Genomic DNA, 22251 nt, shown 5'->3' with positions numbered 1-22251 from the left:
AAGTAACTGTTGAACACTGCTTTTTAGGCTGTGTGTGTTAATGATGTCAATTGTAATTTATCTCACTGCTCTCTGCTCCCTCTCTGAGTAACTGGGATTGAAGTGACAGCATGTTTATTTTTCAGTCTTAACCTCAGTAGTGAGGGTGTGTGTGTGTAGAGGTGTATAAAAGATCATGAGATTATTTCTGTTCTATGTGGAAAGACTAGATTTCCTGATAAAGACACAGCTGAACTTTTCTACTTTAGACCCCTCTGAAAGACACTGAAAATCCACCTCAGAATCAGGTAACTCTGCTCTCAGATTTCTGATGGGTGTTATCACTGCTTCATGAGTTTGTCCTGAATTTCAGTCTGATACAAGGTTTGTTTTCATTGAATTGTGTCCTAGCCACATGTGTGTTATTTTCTTATGAACTTATGAAACACTTTCATTTCCTTTTTACTCTTTAGTGTTTCACAATGACAACAATCTCAGAAGTGCTGCTGAGTACTCTTCTTGACCTGGAGGGCAAAGACCTGGAATTATTTCAGTTTTATTTGACCAATGGTGTGGATAATTTCACCCATATCCCACGGGCTGAGCTGGAGAAGGCAGGCAGACCTAAAACTGTGGATAAAATGATGAATGCATATGGGAGGAATAGAGCTGTAGAGATCACACTGATTGTCCTGAAAAAAATGAACCAGAACCAACTCGCAGAGGAGCTGAAGACCAAATTGAAACTTGGTACTGAATCTGAAATTATATTCATTGTTTAAACACACACCCTTCTTTTTCATATTCATATAATTTTTTATATTCCCTTTTTATTCTCTTGCTCCTGTTTTCCAGCCCAAACACCATTATTTGTTGGTGTCCTATCTAAATGTAATGCATGTAATATAAAAAAAATATGAGAATTAATATTCAGTGTATTTGGCGGTGCAGTGGCGCAGCAGGTACTGTCGCAGTCACACAGCTCCAGGGACCTGGAGGTTGTGGGTTCGATTCGCACTCCGGTGACTGTCTGTGAGGAGTTAAGTGTGTTCTCCCCGTGTCCGCGTGGGTTTCCTCCGGTGCTCCGGTTTCCTCCCACAGTCCAAAAACACACGTTGGTAGGTGGATTGGCGACTCAAAAGTGTCCATAGATGTGAATGTGTCTGTGTTGCCCTGTGAAGGACTGGCGTCCCCTCCAGGGTGTATACCTGCCTTGCACCCAATGATTCCAGGTAGGCTCTGGACCCACCGCGACCCTGAATTGGATAAGTGGTTACAGATAATGAATGAATGAATTCAGTGTAATTGCTAAAGAGCATGTTTTGCTTGGCTCCATAGTTGCCAATGGTAAGTATGAAAGTACGTTCTAATCAAATTTGCTTAGAAATTTCATGTCTGAGAGAGGACATCAGATGTGTGTTGAATCCTGAGCCGAAACAAGAATCAAGTAAAACTCAGCGTTTATAACCTGTTTGCTGTCCAAGGTTTTGAGGTGTTGGAAGGATGTCATAAGTTGCTCCCCGCAAAAACTTATTACGACTTGCCTTGATCACCCACAACTCTTGCAAAGTGATCTTCCACTTCCCTGTGAAGCCTCTGGCCTTGTTTTGCTTGTGACACTTTTGTTGCACACCGTGCCACCTCTTCCTGCTTGCAAATAAAAATTGCATGACCTTTGTCCACTGCGCCAGAATCTTGTTTTATGCTCCTAGCAGGCTGAAGCCTTGTTTAACATTGGCCTCTAACACTCACCTGTGGTTTTCAAAAGACCACACAGCTGTTTTGATAAAATCCTGTTTTCTTAATATCTTTGTTTATGCATAGCCTGAGTGTTTTTTCCTATTCAGTGGGAGCTATAGATAGGGGTTTTAACTTAAACTTTTGTTCCCTCTTTCAGTTGGAGACAGAAATGTAGAAGTTTGTGATAAAAGTGCATCTTCCTTATTCAGTGCAATTCCGACTGGAGACTCAGATAGAGTGCTGACTGCAGGTGAATTTATCATCACTGTAAATCATATCCTACAGAAACAGAGTTTGAATTTGAATCAACACAACAAATCACTGTTTAATTTCTGTTGTTGACATACTGAATTTTATGAAGAGTGATTGTACACATTCACACCTCAGCATCTATACTCACTTCTTTATCAGCAAAGACTCTATGAAAACTATATATATTTTTTATTTGTGATGAATAAAGTCAGGTTAAAATGTCTATTGATCACAATTTGTTCTTCTCATGTCATGAAACTCATAACCATGTTTTGTTCTTACCTTCCGTAGATAAACAGCAATGTATTGTCAAAGGAACAATGAAAATAAAGTTTAAGAAACACTTTGCTAAGTTTTATGAGGGGACTTCAGAGGAAGGAAGTAATGTGCCACTAAAGGACATTTACACTGAACTCTATGTGATTGAAGGTTGCACTGGAGGAGTGAGCACTGAACATGAAGTTAGACAGATAAAGACTTTTTATCCCAAACCCGATGAAACACCCGTTACATTCACAGAACTTTTCAAAGTGAGGTCTGATGTGTGTAGTACAAGAGTACTCACACTGGGAATCGCTGGAGTGGGAAAAACAGCCTCTGTACACAAGTTCATTCTTGACTGGGCCGAGGACAAAACCAACCAGGACTTAGACTTTGTATGGTTCATTCCATTTCGAGAGATGAACTTGATCAAAGATGAAGAATACAGCCTCTGGACACTTCTGCTTTATTTTCATCCTGAGTTCTGTGGTGGAGATGCACTGGAGATTTTGAATGACAAGTGTAAGATGGTTTTTATATTGGATGGACTGGATGAAAGTCAACTCAGTCTGGATTTTAAGCAGAAGAAAGTATCTAATGTAACAGAGGAGACCACTCTCAATAAACTAACAATAAACCTCATCAAAGGACATCTTATTCCTTCTGCTCTCATCTGGATCACCTCTCGACCAGCAGCAGCCAATCAGATCCCACGTGAGTACTTTGATCACGTGACAGAAATACGTGGATTCAATGACCAACAGAAGGAGGAATACTTCAGAAAGAGAATCAGAGATCAGGATCAAGCCAGCAGAATAATCACACACATTAGAAGAGCTAGAAGTCTTCACATCTTGTGTCACATACCAGTCTTCTGTAGGATCTCAGCCTCTGTGCTTCAGGAAATTTTGAAGAATGAGGAAGACATGAGGAATGCTCCCACAACTCTGACAGAAATGTACACGCGTTTCCTGCTGTTTCACACGAGACAAAAGAGTGAGAAATACAGCACAGTGCAGAACAAAAACAGCACAGTTCCACCATCTGAGAGAGGTAAACTAGGAGCAGAGGGTGTACTGAAGCTTGGAAAATTAGCTTTTCTTCAGTTGCAGAAGGGACAGATCCTATTCTATGACAAGGATCTGAAAGAATGTGACATTGAGGTTGAAAAGGATTTAGTGTACTCTGGAGTGTGTACACAAATCTTTAAGAAGGACGAGAAGGTGTTCAGCTTTGTGCATTTGAGTTTCCAGGAATTTCTTGCTGCTGTATTTGTGTTCCTCACTTTCAGTCAGACATCCAACCCACTTCTTCAGACCGCACTGGAGAAAATACAGTGGATGTTTAAACACACACTGCTTGACCTCTTCAAAACTGCAGTGAAAAAAGCCTTGAAAAGTGAAAATGGACACCTGGACCTTTTCCTCCGCTTTCTTCTTGGTCTGTCACTGGAATCTAATCAGAGACTTCTCATGAGTCTACAGCCAGAGATGCAAATAAATGAAGAATTTCTGAAAGGCATTGCAGACTACATTAAGAGAAAAGTTAAAAAGGAAACATCCTCAGAGAATACCATCAACCTCTTCCACTGTCTGAATGAACTGAAAGACAGTTCTCTGACAAGTGAGATCCAGAACTACCTGAACTCAAGAGATCTCTCAACACAGAAACTCTCCTCCACACAGTGGTCAGCTCTGCTTTTTATGTTACTGATGTCAGAGGAGACACAAAAGAAATTTGAGCTGAAGAAATACAGACCATCAGATGAAGGATTGAGGAGATTACTGCCAGTGGTGAAAAACACTCAGCGAGCTCTGTACGTACAGTACCCATAAAACGTTTGAACACATCCACGCAGTGAGGGTTTCCTTTGTTTTGGGCCATTTTCCATATAGTGTGAATGTACAGCACCAGTCAAAGGTTTGGACACATCTTTTCATTCAATGAGTTCTGAAGAATTAAAGTTCTTTTTGGACCGTTCCCAAAGTAATTAAAATTTAGAAGATCTCCAAAAGATCCAAAATACACCCCCTCTCCTGAGGGAGGCGTGCTCGTTCCGGAAGCGTTACAAAAACCAGTCGAGTGAAGTTCAAAGCAAACCAAAGTATTTATTTTAATACTGGAACCAGGAGAACTAATACATGAGAAACGCAACCTAGTGCACTTCCACGCAGAGTTCTGACCTCTCCCCTCTGACTCCATAGTTTTATACCCCAAATGACGAATACCCTGCTGGCAAGGCGTTTCTGGCTGATTAACATATATTAATATGCATAATTAGACATGTTAGTACTCAGGTTTCTGCGTGCATGTTTCCCATGCACCTGTGACCCCAAAACACTCATCTTGCCCTTCTGACTCTGTAGGTTTTATTACCCACACTCCTTTTCTGTCACCAAGATACAGAGGGGTCACTAATGGAGTTGAGGTCACTAAGGTGCCCTAAAGTTCAACTGTCCTAACTAACACTTGGAATTTATACTACAAGCCTAAGTGCAGATCTGTTAAAGATCTAAGGAATTAGAAAGATGTAAACACTGAGTCAGCATGTCAGAAGGTGTGCAGATTCTAAACTGTTTAAATGCATGGTTAAAATACTGATTAATCATTCATATGAATACAAGGTTTCATACAATGAATATGTAATTATACTTTCTAATTTTAACTAATCATCATTCAATGATATTTGTCCACTAATACAAAGTGATAAAATTATTTTTCACAACAATTCCCCCTTTTGACCTGTCCAACTGACAGGTCAATACATTTAAATAAATGGTAAGCAATTAATGTTAAATTGGTCTGCCTAGGTCACCCCCGGTTTGACGAGTTACTTAGGTAGAGCGTGATGGCAGATTGTGGTGGTAGCGGGCAATTACACCACTCCTGTTAGGAGTGGACACCTCTGTCCTACCACTCACTCTCTGGACTAAGAGATTACAATGAGCCCTATATGTGTATGTGTTAAAGTGTATTCTTCATCCGTTGGTAGGGATCTGCGCTGGGGGCAAGGATAGACTTTCCTTGTCGTGCCCCTGCCTCAGGGGATTATTCTGCCCCTATGTTGGTTGAGGCTGCTTGATCAGCCTCTTCTGAGGTGTTGTTTTTCCTTCAGTGAATGTTTGATGTTAGGTGTCGGTGCGGCTCTGCACTGTTGTGAGGTGGTACCACTATAAGCCTTTACCCTTCAACCGGACTGCACAACTGGTTCTCTCTGTCACTTGGTAGGGTCCTGTCCAGCGAGGTTTGTACCACTTCCGCTTGATGACCTTCAGGAGGACCCAGGGTGAGACTGTCACTTCTGGATCCTTCTCCTCCGTTTCTTCTCCTTCTCTCCTTTCCTTCACCTGTATAGAGAAATCTTTACAAACAGCTTTTAGTTCTCATATAGCTGTCGGTACTCTACTTGAGGTAGTTTCTGGGGGGACGCAAGCGCGCTGGAGGGGCCTTAAAAAGGGATGCCCCTCTCTAATTCAAAAGGATTTAACCCTGTATTTCTGTTCACTGAACTATGGACACTAATTAAAGCAATTGGAAGGGCATGAAGCCAATTCATGCCCTTGGCCAGTTTGATTTTTGCTAATTTAGATTTCAAATTTTAATTCATCCTCTCCACCTGACCTTGTGAGGCAGGATGATACACACAACCATAGCTATGGCGCAGCCCCAACGACTGCTCCACCCACTGCAGTGTTTTACTCATGTAATGACTCCCGTTATCTGAAAAAATATAAAAAATAAAAAATAAAAAATTTTTTCCTAGGAAACCCATGGTCCGTAATCCAACAATTAATCAGAAACTTACAGACTGATTTTACATCTTCCCTCAGAGTGGGGAGTGCCTCTACCCACCCCGAGAATCTATCTACTACGACCAGGAGATATCTATATCTCCTAATGGGGTCAATCATATCTGTGTAATCCATTTGAATCTCATGTCCATAAGAATCTGGCAATGGAAACCTTCCTGGAGCTAGTTTAAATGCTTTTGTTACATTCTGAATGTTACAAATCTGACATTTAGTGATGTAATCAACCACTAATGCTGACATGTATGGGTGCCACCATTGTTTTTAATTTTCCAGTGTTTTGTTGTTTTCCTATATGTGCCACTTCTAATGCTGAAATTACTGCTAGCAGTTCTGCCTTCTGCGCCGATGGGTTTTGTTTCACTTCGTCTGCAATAACTGTCTGAAACTCATGTGTTTCCCCCTTCGCTTCCTGAACTACTGCGTATCCTGCTCTGACTTCACCTGTATCTGCCCTGTACCCACACCCATCCGTCCATAAATTCCATGACCCTGGAATGGGTGTGGCTTGTAAGTCTGGTCTTACTTTTCCTTGCCTTTCCACCTGTTCCTCGCATTCATGTGGTGGACCTTCCATCATCCCATCCGCCATATTAACTCCTTCGTGTGTAGGTGATGTTGGGTGCAGTCAATGCTTTGTGAATGCGTCTCTGTCTCAATGTAGTGAGTGTGAACATCTGTGAGTTTATGTACGCTACTACTCCATGTGTGGTTAGAATGCGCAATGGATATCCTGCTACCAAATGTGCTGTTTTCTGAACTAATTTAGTCAGTCCTGCTACATGTCTTGTGCACTGTGATTGTCTCCTCTCTATAAGGTCCAATGAGACACTTAAATACATTAGTACTGCTCTACCATCCCCCTTTTTCTGAAACAGTACACCATTAATCACAGTGTCTGTTTCAGAAACATCTGCGTAAAAAGGTAATTAATAGTCAAGTCTGGCTAAGTAAACTGCAACTGATAAGGCTTGTTTAACGTCTATAAACGCCTGTTCAGACTCCACCGTCCATTTAGCTTACCAGACAAATTTCTCATCCCTAGCAATTTCACCATGTCTAAAAGGTTATGTTCGTCCAACAAAGTCAGTAATGTATTGTCTGCTGTAACCAGTCAGTTCTAAAAATGCTAACATGTTCTTACACAGTCTCTGGTTTGTTGTTTATATTGGGCAATCCAAATTGGTTGTGTAATATTCATACAAAAATAGACAAGTGTTTGATTAGTCTATCATACATCATCTGGTCCTGTGGACCACAATGTGTCAGGTAGTGATGCTAATAAAACCTCCATCTGTAGATAAGCACAGTCCTCACAACCATGGTGTCTAGGCAGCAATTAATGGTGCAATGTGACTAAGATTAGTGAGTTATCAGTGATGTGATATGTCTGTGTGGACTGCGAAAACATGAGACCAAGCAGCTGTGTCCTGACCCAATCCGTGGCCTCATTTGCTCTTTTTACCATAGGGCCCAACTGCTTGGCCTTGTGTCTCTGATCGAGAGCTAGTGAAATGTGTGGTGCCACGGTGTCAGACAGTTTGTACCAACAATGTTGTTGTGGTGTTAGTGAAACAGGAGATGCCACCCCTTCAGGACCCACACAAATCCCTGTGGTATTAACCGACCACTGTATGCCCTCTAATTCTGTTTGAAAATATTCATAATAAGTTAAATCTCCCCCTACCTCATAAAACAGAGTGACATGGAATGGGTCGGGCGGAGGAACGTAGGGTGCCATGGCTGTAATCCAAGTCGACCAGTGGTGGAACAAGGCAATGAGTCGTGGTGACCGGTCCGTCTGTCCAGTCACTAAAGCCCAGGAAATGTCTATCGACTCATCCTGTTGAGGTCTCATCAGGTACATACCGTCAGTGTACCCCACCACTGCCACAGTTTTGTGTCCGTCCAACCACATAAGTGTGATCCCATCTGGTTGGCATAAAATAGTCAACAAGTCTCTACCACAAATGTTCAAGGGTGCTTGTGGTGGAATTAAAAATGAATGTGACACAGTCTGTGTACCAGTACTGACTGGCAAATGTCTTGTTTTTGGCAGTGATGTAGGTTTCCCCGAGAAGCCCCTTACTTGCACAGTGTGTTCGCTCATCAAATGTGCAGGTAATACAACGTTGATGGCTGACCATGTGGCTCCCGTGTCCACCAGAAAAACAATTTCGGAGGCCCCCACAGTTAATGACAGCATGGTTCTGCCCTGGCCCTGCTGTCCTGGTGCTCCTCATGGCCCCGTCAATGTCCACCCCACGGCTCCATGCTGTATTGGCCAGCAGGAAGATGTGATGGCTCCGGTTTTGGTGCCGCCTGTGGTTGTGGTGCCTGTTGTGGATAGCTGGTGTCAGTAGACAGTGGTGCCCTACATTGTGCTGCCCAGTGGTCCAAAGCTCCACATCTTAGACATGCCGCTGTCCGACGGCGGGCCCTGCCCCTCCTCCCACCATTACCACGCCCCCTGCTCCATGAGTAGGGCTGATATGGGAAATATGGACTTAGTCCATAATTATATGGTGGGTTTTGTGGTGGCCCTGATTGAGTAGGCATATATGTGTTTTTGTTTATAAATATTTGTGGTGATTGCATATGTGGCAGTGCAGTCATAGGCATCATGGTATCAGACTTTATTTGCTTTTTATTATTATTTATAGATTTCCTGGCCTCTGCTAGTTGAACAGTTAGTAGGTCTCTTTGTAACTTAAGTATCTCCTTGTCTTTATTATCAAATTTTTCCTTATAATTGTTCATATAGAAAAGATCATAGTCAGGTTCAGTAAATGTCTCAGCCTTTTTCTCTATTTCAGCTGCTTCCATGGAAGTAGTTGATCTTTTAATACTATTTCTAAAATCCCCAAGTGCTACAGTCACTCCACCTGTCAGACTGTCCAGCTTTCTAATCCAAGCAGCCGCTCCACTACATAAAGGCAGAAGCTGATCGACCAAAGTCTGTGCATCAGTTAATGATAATGGTACATATTTATATGTTCCTGTACTAGTGGCCACTAATGGAAACATAGTGTCAACGTTAGTGTCAGTCTTATATCTGTCAGGTGGGTGTCGAGGTCCGGTGCTACGTCTCAAAATGTCCGTTTTGTCTGAGGTGTGCATGTCGCATTCTAAAGACTGTTGTTTTAAGTCCAATTGTCTCTGTTCTGCTAGTATAAGTTGTTCCATGGCACGCAATGTTTTGTTCAAATCAGTAATCCGTCTACCACCACGACGTTCATTCGCACTGTCCTCATCATCTGCTATAAGTCCCTCATCTTGGTCAAAGTCATCCGTTGTGACATGGCCGTCTAAATCTGCTTTAATCCTGATGTTTTGTTTATTTTTACGTGACATCAAGTTCTTAAATGGAGTAGTCAGTGTTTGTTTATCGACAAGACGCGGATTATCCTGTTCTACATGCTTTCCCGTGTCATCAATAATGTCATAACGGTCAGTATTAATATCCATATGTGTATTTAAAATTGACTCATGTGGCTTTCGCAATTGGAATGGGTCGTCTGTGTGTGCATTTGTTTGTTTGTCACTTTGAGCTGGCTGCTCGCAAGCAAAATCCCGACCTCTTGTGTCTGTCTGTACGCTCACTTTGCCGGAATCAACACTGAAAACAGGGAGGATATTATCAACTGGTGGGACATTATCAACTGGTGTGACGTGACCTATGTTATATGGGGGAGGCGGAGCTGTAGGAGCTGTAGGCTCCTCCCCCTTGTGTTTCATATACTCAATGTCCACTTCCGTGTTTACGGCAGTGAGTGATAGAGCGTCCGAAGGTGACGGACCTGGTGTCTTCAATAGCACGAGCTGCGGAATGAGACTGAGGAACGCCATTTTAAAATTTTGAAGCTCCGCAATGTCCGTTTTAGCTATTTTTAAACTTTTATTTGCCTTAGGTCTTTGGAAAAGGCTAGCCTTACTAACCTCTACTTCAGCCTGACATAATCTTTCCTCCAGCTCTCATTTCAACTGATTAATACCGGTATTTAAACAAGTTTTCTCCCCTGTATGTAATTTAGCCCACGTTTCAAATCTCTGTAGCACACTTTTGTGCACAACATCCCGCTTTTTCAAATGTATTTCTCCCAGTTTTAATCCCTCAGTTATTATGTCAATTTGTTGTACAAACGGTTTCCATTCCCAATTCCCCACGCCGTAAATGCCGTTTAATTCATTATGTAAGTCTCTAGGAGTAGCCATAGTGTCTGTAAGAAGCTGATTAAAAAATTGGACCTTACCTGAATTGGTCTTCGTTCTAGTTCACCCTTTAATTGCAAATCAATTATCACCGCTAGGTTTCATTGCAATTCAGAGTGAATTAAAACAGTTCCCCAGCACCCACGCAAATCGCCCACGCAGCCGCCGCTGCTCTCAGCACAGTCCGCCTTAGTTTATATAAAATAAAAAGTCCAAAGTTTTAAAGTCAAGTTTAGAAACTCAGCCAAGAAAAGCAGAACCTCCTCAACCCTGTGAAGAATTTCACAGATGGATAGAAAACATAAGTTTGTCTTCAAACACAGTATTGAATTTAAAAGCAAGTCAAGCCTAATTTACATGAAGTATGAAACCGACCCACGGAGAGAGAGAAAAAAGCTTATTAGTCAGAAGGAAATAACACACCAATATATGAAACAAAATTTGTAGGAAACGAAAAAGCAAGAAAAGCAAGACTAAGATCCCACAACACAGAATTAAACCAACGACTATATTTTAGTAACAAAACAAATGTCCATAGACACTCAACAGTCCTCAAGCCACAGTGAAATCACAAGATATATTATAGCAAGTGAAAGCAAAATTTAATGAACTAGAGAAATAGCAAGCAGGTTACAAAATATGTTATGATTAACGAAAAATTCAAACCGTGGCAGAAAATAAAATTATTATTTTTTTTTTTTTGTAGACTAATTACCATAGTTAAAAATACTAACTAAACCAGAAAAATAAGATTCTTAGGACAATAAGCAGTAAACAAAATATATTTTATCCACCACCAGCCTAAATTAACAATATCAAAGAAACCAGATTCAAAATTAGAGCAAGTGTTCAATTAACAATTTTCCCTGTAATTCCCATATTTAAACCTTACAATTACCTCAATATATCCTATTAATAACTCAGCTTTACACCTTGCTCTCCTTTCACCTATTCTCAACCTCTAAAAACGTCTTTCTGGAGCTCATTGTCTATATTTTCTTAATGTATAGTCTCCAAGAAAGCTCATTTAATTAACTTTATATATTTTACTTTAAAACGTCTTCCGTTCAGGCTCATTGTCATAGATAAACAAACCCCTCATTTTATTGAGGTTCATATTCTTTAAATAACTGTCCTTGAACGAAGCTCATAATTTATACCATTACAAATTTCTTTCCCTATTAATTTCTAAATCTCTCTTTATGACATTTTCCGTTCTCATTAAACACACTCTCTCTCTGACACTCTAAAAACAGAGATGTCCTTTCCCCTCTTTTCTCTAAACACACTCACATAAAATTTATGGCTCTTTACAGCCCATGGAAGGTTTTCCACACACACACAGTCAAAAACAACCGCACAAGAAAAGGGGGTTGATCAGTCCCCCACTTTCTCCATTCTCTCCCAAAAAAAAAAATTCTTTCAGCTGACACACACACACACATACACATACACAGCAAGACACTCCTCTATCGCCCTCTAGCGAGCAGAGACATACACAACAGTCATGCAAATAGCCCCAAAAAATAACACAGCCTCTTAGAACATAGAACACACTAATACACAATCAGGTTGCATTAAAATACACTTCAAACCGTGGCGGGAACAACTTCCGCTGTTTTTAAATTAATAAATACGCGGGAACAACTTCCGCTTTGAATATACTTTTAGGGGAAACCAATCCCACGGGCGGGCTTCCCGACCGGGCAATTAACTGGACACCTCGTCAGATTCCAGTGGAGGACGCCACCACTCAGTTCCAAGATGGGAACCAATCATCCATCTATACCATATTAAATTCCATTATAAATTCCATGATGGGCACAACATCCATTTAAACCATTATAAATTCCATTTTTAATTCCATAACCAAGCAACCCCAAATGTATAAACCAATAACAAATTATAAAAACATATTTAAAATAAATAGATTTGCTCATTACCTCACTCCAGACCGCCTTCAGACCTCCGCACCACTCTGATTTAGAATTTCCAATATGCAGAATTTGAATAAAACAGGGTCTGCTCACCCACCTCAATAAATTGCGGCCGCGAGTGGAAAGGAGTCCGAAGTCGGTCTTGTTCTCACACTTCCGCACGTCCGGGGTCACCAATTGAAGAATTAAAGTTCTTTTTGGACCGTTCCCAAAGTAATTAAAATTTAGAAGATCTCCAAAAGATCCAAAATACACCCCCTCTCCTGAGGGAGGCGTGCTCGTTCCGGAAGCGTTACAAAAACCAGTCGAGTGAAGTTCAAAGCAAACCAAAGTATTTATTTTAATACTGGAACCAGGAGAACTAATACATGAGAAACCTAGTGCACTTCCACGCAGAGTTCTGACCTCTCCCCTCTGACTCCATAGTTTTATACCCCAAATGACGAATACCCTGCTGGCAAGGCGTTTCTGGCTGATTAACATATATTAATATGCATAATTAGACATGTTAGTACTCAGGTTTCTGCGTGCATGTTTCCCATGCACCTGTGACCCCAAAACACTCATCTTGCCCTTCTGACTCTGTAGGTTTTATTACCCACACTCCTTTTCTGTCACCAAGATACAGAGGGGTCACTAATGGAGTTGAGGTCACTAAGGTGCCCTAAAGTTCAACTGTCCTAACTAACACTTGGAATTTATACTACAAGCCTAAGTGCAGATCTGTTAAAGATCTAAGGAATTAGAAAGATGTAAACACTGAGTCAGCATGTCAGAAGGTGTGCAGATTCTAAACTGTTTAAATGCATGGTTAAAATACTGATTAATCATTCATATGAATACAAGGTTTCATACAATGAATATGTAATTATACTTTCTAATTTTAACTAATCATCATTCAATGATATTTGTCCACTAATACAAAGTGATAAAATTATTTTTCACAACAGTTCTGAGTTATTTTTTTAATTATTATTTTCTACATTGTAAATTAATGTGGAAGACATTGAATATATGAAGGAACACATATGGAATAATGTAGAAAACACTTAAAGAAACCAGAATATGTTTTATACTTTAGATACAGAGTAGCCCCCTTTTGCTTTCATGACACCTTTGCACACTCTCGCTGTTCTCTCAGTCAGCTTCATGAGGTTGTCACCTGGAACGGTTTTCAGTGAACAGCTGTGGCCTTGTCAAGAATTAATTTGTAGAACTGCTTCACACTTGGGTTGTGAAGGTGTAAGGGCTGGTGTACAGTTCTATACCTGGCCAGCCCTATTCCACCAATCACTAATAGAAGATGTGTCAAAATCTTTGATGTGTACTGTATCTTTTTCATTGATGCTAAATTCATTTTTGTTTCCCCAAGTCACCCATATTATGGTTATAAATACAGACATGGCCAAAGGTGTTGGCACCCCTGAAAGTCTTCCAGAAAATGAAGTATTTCTACTAGAAAATGATTGCAATTACACATGGTTTGTTATACACGTTTATATTTGTGTATTGGAACAAAAAAAAAGTCAAAGTTGATCAAATTTCACCCAAAACTCCAAAAATGGGCCAGACAAAATTATTTTTCAAAATTTTGATTCCAGCATGTGATGCTGATTTAACCTCACCTGTGGCAAGTAACAAATGTGGGCAATGTAAAAATCACACCTGATACCAGATAAAAAGGAGAGAAGTTGACTTAATCTTTGCATTGTGTGTCTGTATGTGTCACACTAAGCATGGAGAACAGAAAGAGGAGAAGATAAATATCTGAGGACTTGAGAACTGGAAAAATTGTGGAAAAATATCAATAGAGTAATCAAGGTTACAAGTCCTTCTCCAGAGATCTTGATGTTCCTTTGTCCAGGGTGGTCAACATAATCAAGAAGTTTATAACCCATTGCACTGTAGCTAATCTCCCTGAATGTGGATGGAACAGAAAAAATGAGGACAGGTTGCAACACTGGATAGTAGATATAAGCAGCCCCAATCAAGCTCCAAAGAAATGTTCTGCAGGTTCAGGGTGCATCAGTGTCATCAGTGCCCAGAACTCCAACCAAATCTCCTGAGTTTGTCCACCACACTTTTCTCCAGGTTATTTAATGGGGACATTCCTCAATTTTCACGCACAGTTCTGGAGTCTTAATGAAATCTCTATGACATGCTTGATTAAAAACTAGGGCTGTCGTGAATACAATTTTTAGGGCTTCAGCCAGGATATTTGGTGAATATTCGAATACTCTGGGTACGGGGTGGTGTATATGGTTGTCATTAACAAAATATGCTTCCAAACACTGCTTTAATATTCCTCTCTCCAGACTGTGTTAAGGCAAATAATATACACTATTTAACCAGTTAGAGTGAAGATGCTCACATTTCAGGCACAAAGCTGACAAAATTAACTGCGGCATCGCCTTGCTCCATTGTAAGTGTGTTGTTTTAGCATGTTAGGCTGTTTTGTATCACTGAGCTTTAGGCTTCATTTCCTCAAAGACTTTTATGTTGATTAACCTAAATAAAGGTGGAGTGGGGAAAGCACCGTTTTTACTTCTGAGGCCTGAATGTGTTGGAGGTTTTCCGTTACGGACAACCACATTTTTGCAAAAAACTGAATATCTGAATCTCAAAATTACGAACCAAATATCTGGAATAATATATACCAAATATAGGAAACAAATATCTGAATACCCAAATACTTGGGGCCAGTCATTAATTTTGGGTTTTTTATTACACCTATTTACAGTGTCTCCCATCCTAATGCTAGAAGCAATGAACCAAAATGAAATTATTGTAAAAAAAAATACAAAATCCACACAAACATTTTTCATGTAATTATCTCTTTTCAGACTGGATACTTGTAATCTTGTGGAGAAAACTTGTGAATGTCTGGAATCAGTTTTACAACAGTCAAATTCCCTCCTAAAAGAACTGGACCTTAGTAACAATGACCTGCAGGATTCAGGAGTGGAGAAGCTCTGTGCTGGACTGAAGAGTTCACACTGTAAGCTGGAGACACTCAGGTCAGATGGCCTATGATTTATATCTGAATGCAAAATCTAAGCTGTGAATTCAGAATAAGGCTGTTTTTATATCCCTGAAGAAGTGCATGAAATTCTAGGGTGAGAGTGTGGGATAATGGGAAATAATGCATTTATCATCTGTAGCCATGTATAAAGAAAGTCATGCATAGTCAGTCTGAATCAGAAATCTGAAATTCCTTCTCATCTGAGATGTATTTTTGAATTAAACAAACTATGAGAGAGGGTCCCTAAATTAGTTCATGGTCATGGTGGGTCTGGAGGCTACCCAGAATAACTGGGCACCTAGGGACACATTTGAGTCACCAAATCCACCTACCAAGGTGTGATTTTGGACCATGGAAGGACACTACCTGTTGCACCACCATGCCACACACCAACCACATATAATCATGGAATTGTAATCTAGAGATCTGGACAGCTGACATTCTCCTCAAGCCCCTTGAGTCTAGTCACATTAATGGCAGTTAAAGAACAAGAGATGGCTGAATTCCCATGTAACACTGGAATAAAAAAATAAGATTGCAAATGCTAGAGATGGACATTCAACTATTATTATTATTATTATTATTATATGGAAAACAGGTAAATGACAAATAAAACAACTCACAAATCCTTACTTATTTGCTACTTTTTCGTTAATATTGAACCTGAGTTCCGAGTTTTGTCAGTCAGGATGAGGGCAGGAAGAACACATGACAAAAGAACAACCAGGAACCAAAACAGAACAGAACCAAGCACGTTACAGGTGCAGACATCAACATTAAAACATATTTTTGCATATTTTTAAAACATTATTCATTTCATATGAAAATAAACCTGAATGATGTAAACAACACTGAATACCTTTTTGTGCAGCTTAGTATTTTCATATAACCAACATGTTTAAACAACACTGAATACTTTTTTTGAGCAAATCCTTGAAATCAAAATGAAGCTATTTTACCTTGTTATATATAACTCATGTAATGTATGTTTTACTGCATGTGATTAATCTTACCTAATCTTTTCTCCCAGTGTGTACTCACACTAGGCATCTGTAGTCTTTAAACAAAGCTAGTGATGTCTGTTCAAAATTTAATCTGATTTTTAAATATATCACAGTGAACAAGTGAATGGAAAAAATAACATAATTACCCATTAGTACCATTTTCTCTGATTCCTCTTACGTCACCCTTGCCTGTCATCCAAAAAAATGTATAAACTAGATAAGGGTTACAGACAGTGAATGAATGAATATAGGTTTGTTTACTCTGTTGTGGCTCTGAGGACCTTCAGGTACCTTAAATTATGAAAAAAAACAAATACTTTTAATTTAAACATGTTGGTTATATGAAAATACTAAGCTGCTCAAAAAAGTATTCAGTGTTGTTTACATCATTCAGGTTTATTTTTATATGAAATGAATGAATTTTTATATGGTTGGATGTTTTGTTTTATGTCAGAGTGTTTATCCATAATGTACAGAATTTGGTGCTTGCTGGTTTTGTACTAAACATCAATCTGCTTTGCATCTGTAAATACTACAGCTCTTTTTTTCTGGTTTTCTCCAGATTGTCTGGTTGTATGGTTACAAAGGGAGGTTGTGCTTCTCTGGCTTCAGCTCTGAGTTCAAACCCCTCACACCTGAAAGAACTGGATCTGTCCTACAACCACCCAGGAGCCACAGGAGAGATGTTGCTCTCCGATAAAAAGGTGGACCTAAATTGCCGACTGGAGATACTCAGGTATTTAAATTATGTACAACTGTGTACAACTGCATGCACATGTGTACCATGTAGCACCACACAACCCTGAAAATATTGTTTACCTGCAGCTTTAAATTTACCTGAGTCCTTAAGCTCATTCCACAACTTCAGGGCTCTGGTCTGAAGTCTCTTTCCTGCTCAGGGCATGGCGTTGAATGTTGCTGGACTAAACTACAGTTTCTTAATTTGTTAATATATACATAGGAATATAGGAATTTGAAGGGGTTTCGCACTCAGCTGGATTTGCACCGGTGACGGACATGTCCGTCTCCATATTTCTTATGATTCTAGAGTTAAATTGCTCTCCAGCCCATCATTCACTCCAGCGCAATGTTTTTTTTTGCCCTTTTATTTTAAGTAGTATTATGTACAAGTATACAAAATAACTACTAAATTACAGTTACATGAGTACAAGTATTTTATTACTTTCAACCTCTGTTGTACACTAAATGGGTATTTGAACATTCTTAATGAAAAATTATCTGTTCTTAAAAATCACAGGGAAAAACACATTAGCAAGATCAATATTAAGAAACAGCTTGGATAAGAATGTTTCTTCTTTCAGGATGGAATATGCCGGGGAGAACAGGATCAAACCAGGCCCAAAGAAATGTAAGTTCACTGTGGTCAGTGTAATGTTCACACGTGAATTATTAATAATTTCTAATAATCAGTATTTAAACTGTCAGATATCATTAATGCAAACCTTCAGTATTTTATGAACTCCAGCTTTATGTCAGGATCTATTTATATTTAGGTTCTGTTAACTGTGTTTTGCTCTGTTTTATTTTTTGTCATAGTCACGTGTTCTCCTTGTGTTTTACCTTAGCCTTGCCCCACACCTGTGAGCTGCAGATCATTGTGTCTCTGTATATAAGCTCAATGTGTTCAGTCCTGTCTTGTCGCTCATTGTGAAAATGACTCTTCTCCTTCCAAATTGTGTTCAGACTGTGTTTTGTGCAAGTCACTAGTGTATCTGACTGTATGTAGAATATCTGATTGTGTGTAGAGTATATGATTGTGTTGTGTGTCTGATTGTGTGTTGGTGTAGTGTATATGATTGTGTGTTGTGTCTGATTGTGTGTAGTGTATATGATATTGTGTTGTGTATCTTGTTGTGCGTTAGTGTTGTATGTTAGAATGCGTGTTTTATATCTGATCGTGTGTGTGTGGGGAGTATCCGATTGTGTGTAGTGTATCTTTTTGTGTATCTGACTGATTGATTGTGTGCGGTGTGTCTGATTGTATGTAGTGTATCTAATTGTGTGTTGTGTGTCTGATTGTGTGTTGTGTATCTTGTTGTGTGCAGATGCCTGTGAGCTCACACTGGACCCAAACACAGTGAACACACATCTCTCTTTGTCTGAGGGGAACAGGAAGGTGACATGTGTGAAGGAGAAACAGTTGTATCCTGATCATCCAGAGAGATTCAGCTACTATGGGCAGGTTCTTTGCAGAGAGAGTCTGACTGGACGCTGTTACTGGGAAACTGAGTGGAGTGGGAAGTGGGGGGTTTATATTTCAGTGGCGTATAAATCAGTTGGGAGAAAAGGACGCAGTGACTGTGGGTTTGGAGCAAATGAAAAGTCCTGGAGTCTGATCTGCTTTAATAACAGTTACTCTGTCCGTCACAAAAAGAACATCACTGCTCTCCCTCCTCCTCCCTCCAGATCTAACAGAGTAGGAGTGTATGTGGACTGTCCGGCCGGCACTCTGTCCTTCTACAGCATCTCCACTGACACACACACACTCACACATTTACACACACTCACCACCACATTCACTGAACCCCTCTGTGCTGGGTTTTATCTTCATTTAGACTCCTCAGTGCGTTTGTGTCAGATAGAATAAACCCAGACTCTGCAGCTGGACACAGCTGTGTGAAGACAGCAACACTAGAGTTTAGTCCAACTGCATCAGGAAGTGGATTTTCAAAATAAAAGACAAAATAAAATGATAAAAGAAAATTTATCATTAGTAAACATTCATTATATACTTCATAAAATGTTCTAAAACACATTTCGTTTTGTTTCATTTTCCCTTTTTCATGCTCTCTCCTTCCTTCTCTTCTCTCATCATATATCTCTGTTCCTCTTTTCCAATTTCTTTCTCCCTCTCAAGCAGGGGCACATTTCCCATACATTGACAGAGCCTAGCATTGAACTAACGTGGTACGATGCATGGTTAAACTAACCACCATCTGAAGTCAGACTGTTTCCCAAAACCGTCATACTTTGTTAGTACCACAATAATTTGAACCATGTTGGTTTTAAATCACTGTAGTCCGAACTACAGTGGTTGCAGATGTGTTTGGACTGACTTTTACACTGGGAAACTTGCAAAATCAAAAATTTTTAAAATTATGCAAAAATTTCAAAAAATATTTTGATGAAATAATTCATATTGTAATCATATATAATCAGCAGCAAAAAGAATAACTTTGGCAGCTATGTGTCACAGCAGGTAAAAGTAAAAAAAAAACAAAAAAACATTATCGTAGATAAAAATTCATTCATTCATTCATTATCTGTAACCGCTTATCCAATTCAGGGCCACGGTGGGTCCAGAGCCTACCTGGAATCATTGGGCAGGCAGGAATACACCCTGGAGGGAGCACCAGTCCTTCACAGGGAAAAACAGACACACATTCACTCACACCTACGGACACTTTTGAGTCATCAATCCACCTACTAACGTGTGTTTTTGGACTGTAGGAGGAAACCGGAGCACCCGGAGGAAACCCACGCGGACACGGGGAGAACAAACCACAGACACACACCCTCACAGACAGTCACCCGGAGCGGGACTCGAACCCACAACCTCCAGGTCCCTGGAGCTGTGTGACTACGACACTACCTGCTGGGCCACCATGCCGCCCGTAGAGAAAAATTATATTATTTTATTTAAAATTTGCATATAGTTACAGATATACATGTTACAGATATAAATAAATATTGTAATACCCGCTTCCTCCACAAGGGTAGTACTGAGTGTTTACTGTACTATTGCTGTACAGTATGTGGTTGTATCCCATAATTAATTAAATACAAATAATAAATCCCTCCTGTGTGTGTGTGTAAACCCTAAATGCAAAATATATGGGTGGCAAATCCAGTGAAAATACAAATACATTTTTGCCATTTCTTTTTTCATAACTGTGTGCCAATATCATGACAAAAATGAAATAACCTCATATGAATTTAAATTTTACATACAACAATGGATTATCACTGACAAAAATAAATGCTTTTTAACTGAAATATTCTTTAGATGGGCGGAACTGAAAATGAAACATCAAAGACCATTAAAAATTCCATTTGCAAGCAGCTGCATGAGTTTCCTTCACCCAGTAAGGCACTGTGAGTGAACTGCAAACTCAGATTTGTACTGTACCTTCTCCTCTCAGAAAACCACAGGCTGTGTCCATAGCAAGAGACTATGCAGAGTAATGCACTATGGATATTTTCAACCTGTAATCCAAATATTGTTCTTTATTTCTCATTTAAATCAGTTTACAGGTTGATGGATGTTTACCATTCTTTATATTCTGTTGTCCTAAGCATTGTTTGTCATAAAGGTTACAGTTCGTCTTTAGGTTTAGGTTTCAGTAAAGAACCCAGTTTGAACATTTAGGGTTCGACATAGAACCACTGCCTTGACTGAGTCACTGTTTAAAGAGTGTTGGCCTTCAGACTACACTTTACATGAAGTCTGGTACTTTCTTAGACTCAAAAGATACTGCAGAACTTGTACACACCACCTACACACAGTTTCTTTCACTTTCTGAACTAATGAGTGACATCTGTTATGTAACGAGATCTAGAACCATATGTTGTATGCACAGATGTGTTCTAGACACTTGAAGAAACTGACAGGACAAAACTGCACTGCTGTACTGAGAACAGTAATGGAGAATGTTTTACAGTTGTTGTTGTTGTTGTTTTCTGGAGATTAGCACAGTGTCATTGGTGTAAAATTAAATACTAATAATCCATGTATGAAGCAGAGACCATAGCCTTTCATACCCTGCAAAACAATGTCCTCAAAACTGGATGTTTTTGGGATGTGGCCACTTTAGTCTCCTGACCTCAGCATCATTGAGCCACTTATGGCAGTTCATGCAAGACAGCCCAACAATTTAAAAGAACTGGAGGCATTTTGCAAATAATTGGCAGATTTCCCATCTGAGAGAATAAAGTTCCTGACCCAAAACTACCACAAAAGACTTCAAGTTATCACTGATGTTAAAGGAGGCAATACATTGTATTAAGAACTAGGGCATGTAAACTTTTGATCAGGATCATTTGGGTATTTTCTGTTATCATTATGATTTTAAAAATGACACACACACAGGTTTCTTTTGCACACTTTAAAATGATCATTCTAATCTCTTTGTTTTCCAGATTTTCAGTCAAATTTATGTGGATTTGTAATTCAAAGAAAACGATATGGAATGTATCACTACATTTTTTGAGGCTTTTCAAATTAAACCTCACCAAAATGTACAGTGCTTTCAAATACATGACAGAGACAAATCTGTTTTTTCTTGGCCTCAGATGGTTTTGTTAAAATAAATTCAAGTACACAAATGAATACTCGATATTGTGAAGCAATAAAATGACACTTTTTGAAGCAATATAATGACACAAGGCAGCAGCTCCTTGTGGTTTTGCTTAATCCGTACCTCGTCAAAGAAATTTGCTACTATGAGGCAATTACCCCAGGTTAAAGCTTAGCCCCTCATCATTCATATCTGACGGCCCTGGAATATACGTTGCTTCTGTGTGACATACTCTTACATGTCCTCAGGTCTGTTTTGCTAGCTTGATTATCTGTTCTGATAAAAATTCCAGGAAAACCCTAATAAACTTTCTTACTTGTGTATTACTTCTACTAATTATTTTTATTAAATCAGATTAACCTGTGGAAACAAGTGAGCAGATCACACAGGACTGTGCTTCCCAAACTATTTCCACATTTAGTTTCCACATTTTGATGAGTCTTATTTCCTGTCCAGGTGGTTGTTTCCATTTCTAATCAAAACGCTCCACGCTAGGAGCAGAGAAAGTGAAAGCATTGTTTCCAGACTCTCAGACTGTTAGAACGTTCCTCTGGCCAGAAAAGGTAAAATTGGTCATGTTTGTATCCCTTAAAAGAAGAAATTTTATGTTAGGCCTGTTTTACTACTGTTGACATGCGTATCATTTTAGGTTTAGTTGGTGGGACACGGCCTTGGAACGAATAATTAATAGGCAACCTTCCCCTTTAAGTGTATACA

At 39.6% G+C, this 22251-nt stretch overlaps 2 protein-coding genes across 2 annotated transcripts in view; one reads left to right on the top strand and one right to left on the bottom strand.

The window, feature by feature from the left end:
• LOC136678518 (NLR family CARD domain-containing protein 3-like) overlaps nucleotides 1-22251 on the bottom strand; it is a 140775-nt gene that overhangs the window by 27990 nt on the left and 90534 nt on the right. The window lies entirely within an intron of this gene.
• LOC136687343 (NLR family CARD domain-containing protein 3-like) lies at nucleotides 462-18824 on the top strand. The gene is made up of 7 exons (XM_066661727.1): nucleotides 462-729; nucleotides 1877-1969; nucleotides 2263-4048; nucleotides 15034-15207; nucleotides 16779-16952; nucleotides 17539-17585; nucleotides 18283-18824. The coding sequence occupies exons 1-7, from the start codon at nucleotides 462-464 to the stop codon at nucleotides 18822-18824; spliced, it is 3084 nt and encodes a 1027-aa protein (XP_066517824.1).

The sequence above is a fragment of the Hoplias malabaricus genome, chromosome 2, assembly GCF_029633855.1.
Source record: "Hoplias malabaricus isolate fHopMal1 chromosome 2, fHopMal1.hap1, whole genome shotgun sequence".
Classification (NCBI taxonomy): Eukaryota; Metazoa; Chordata; class Actinopteri; order Characiformes; family Erythrinidae; genus Hoplias; species Hoplias malabaricus.
The sequence above is the reverse complement of the archived record's forward strand: the minus strand, read 5'-3'. Positions and strand labels throughout refer to the sequence as shown.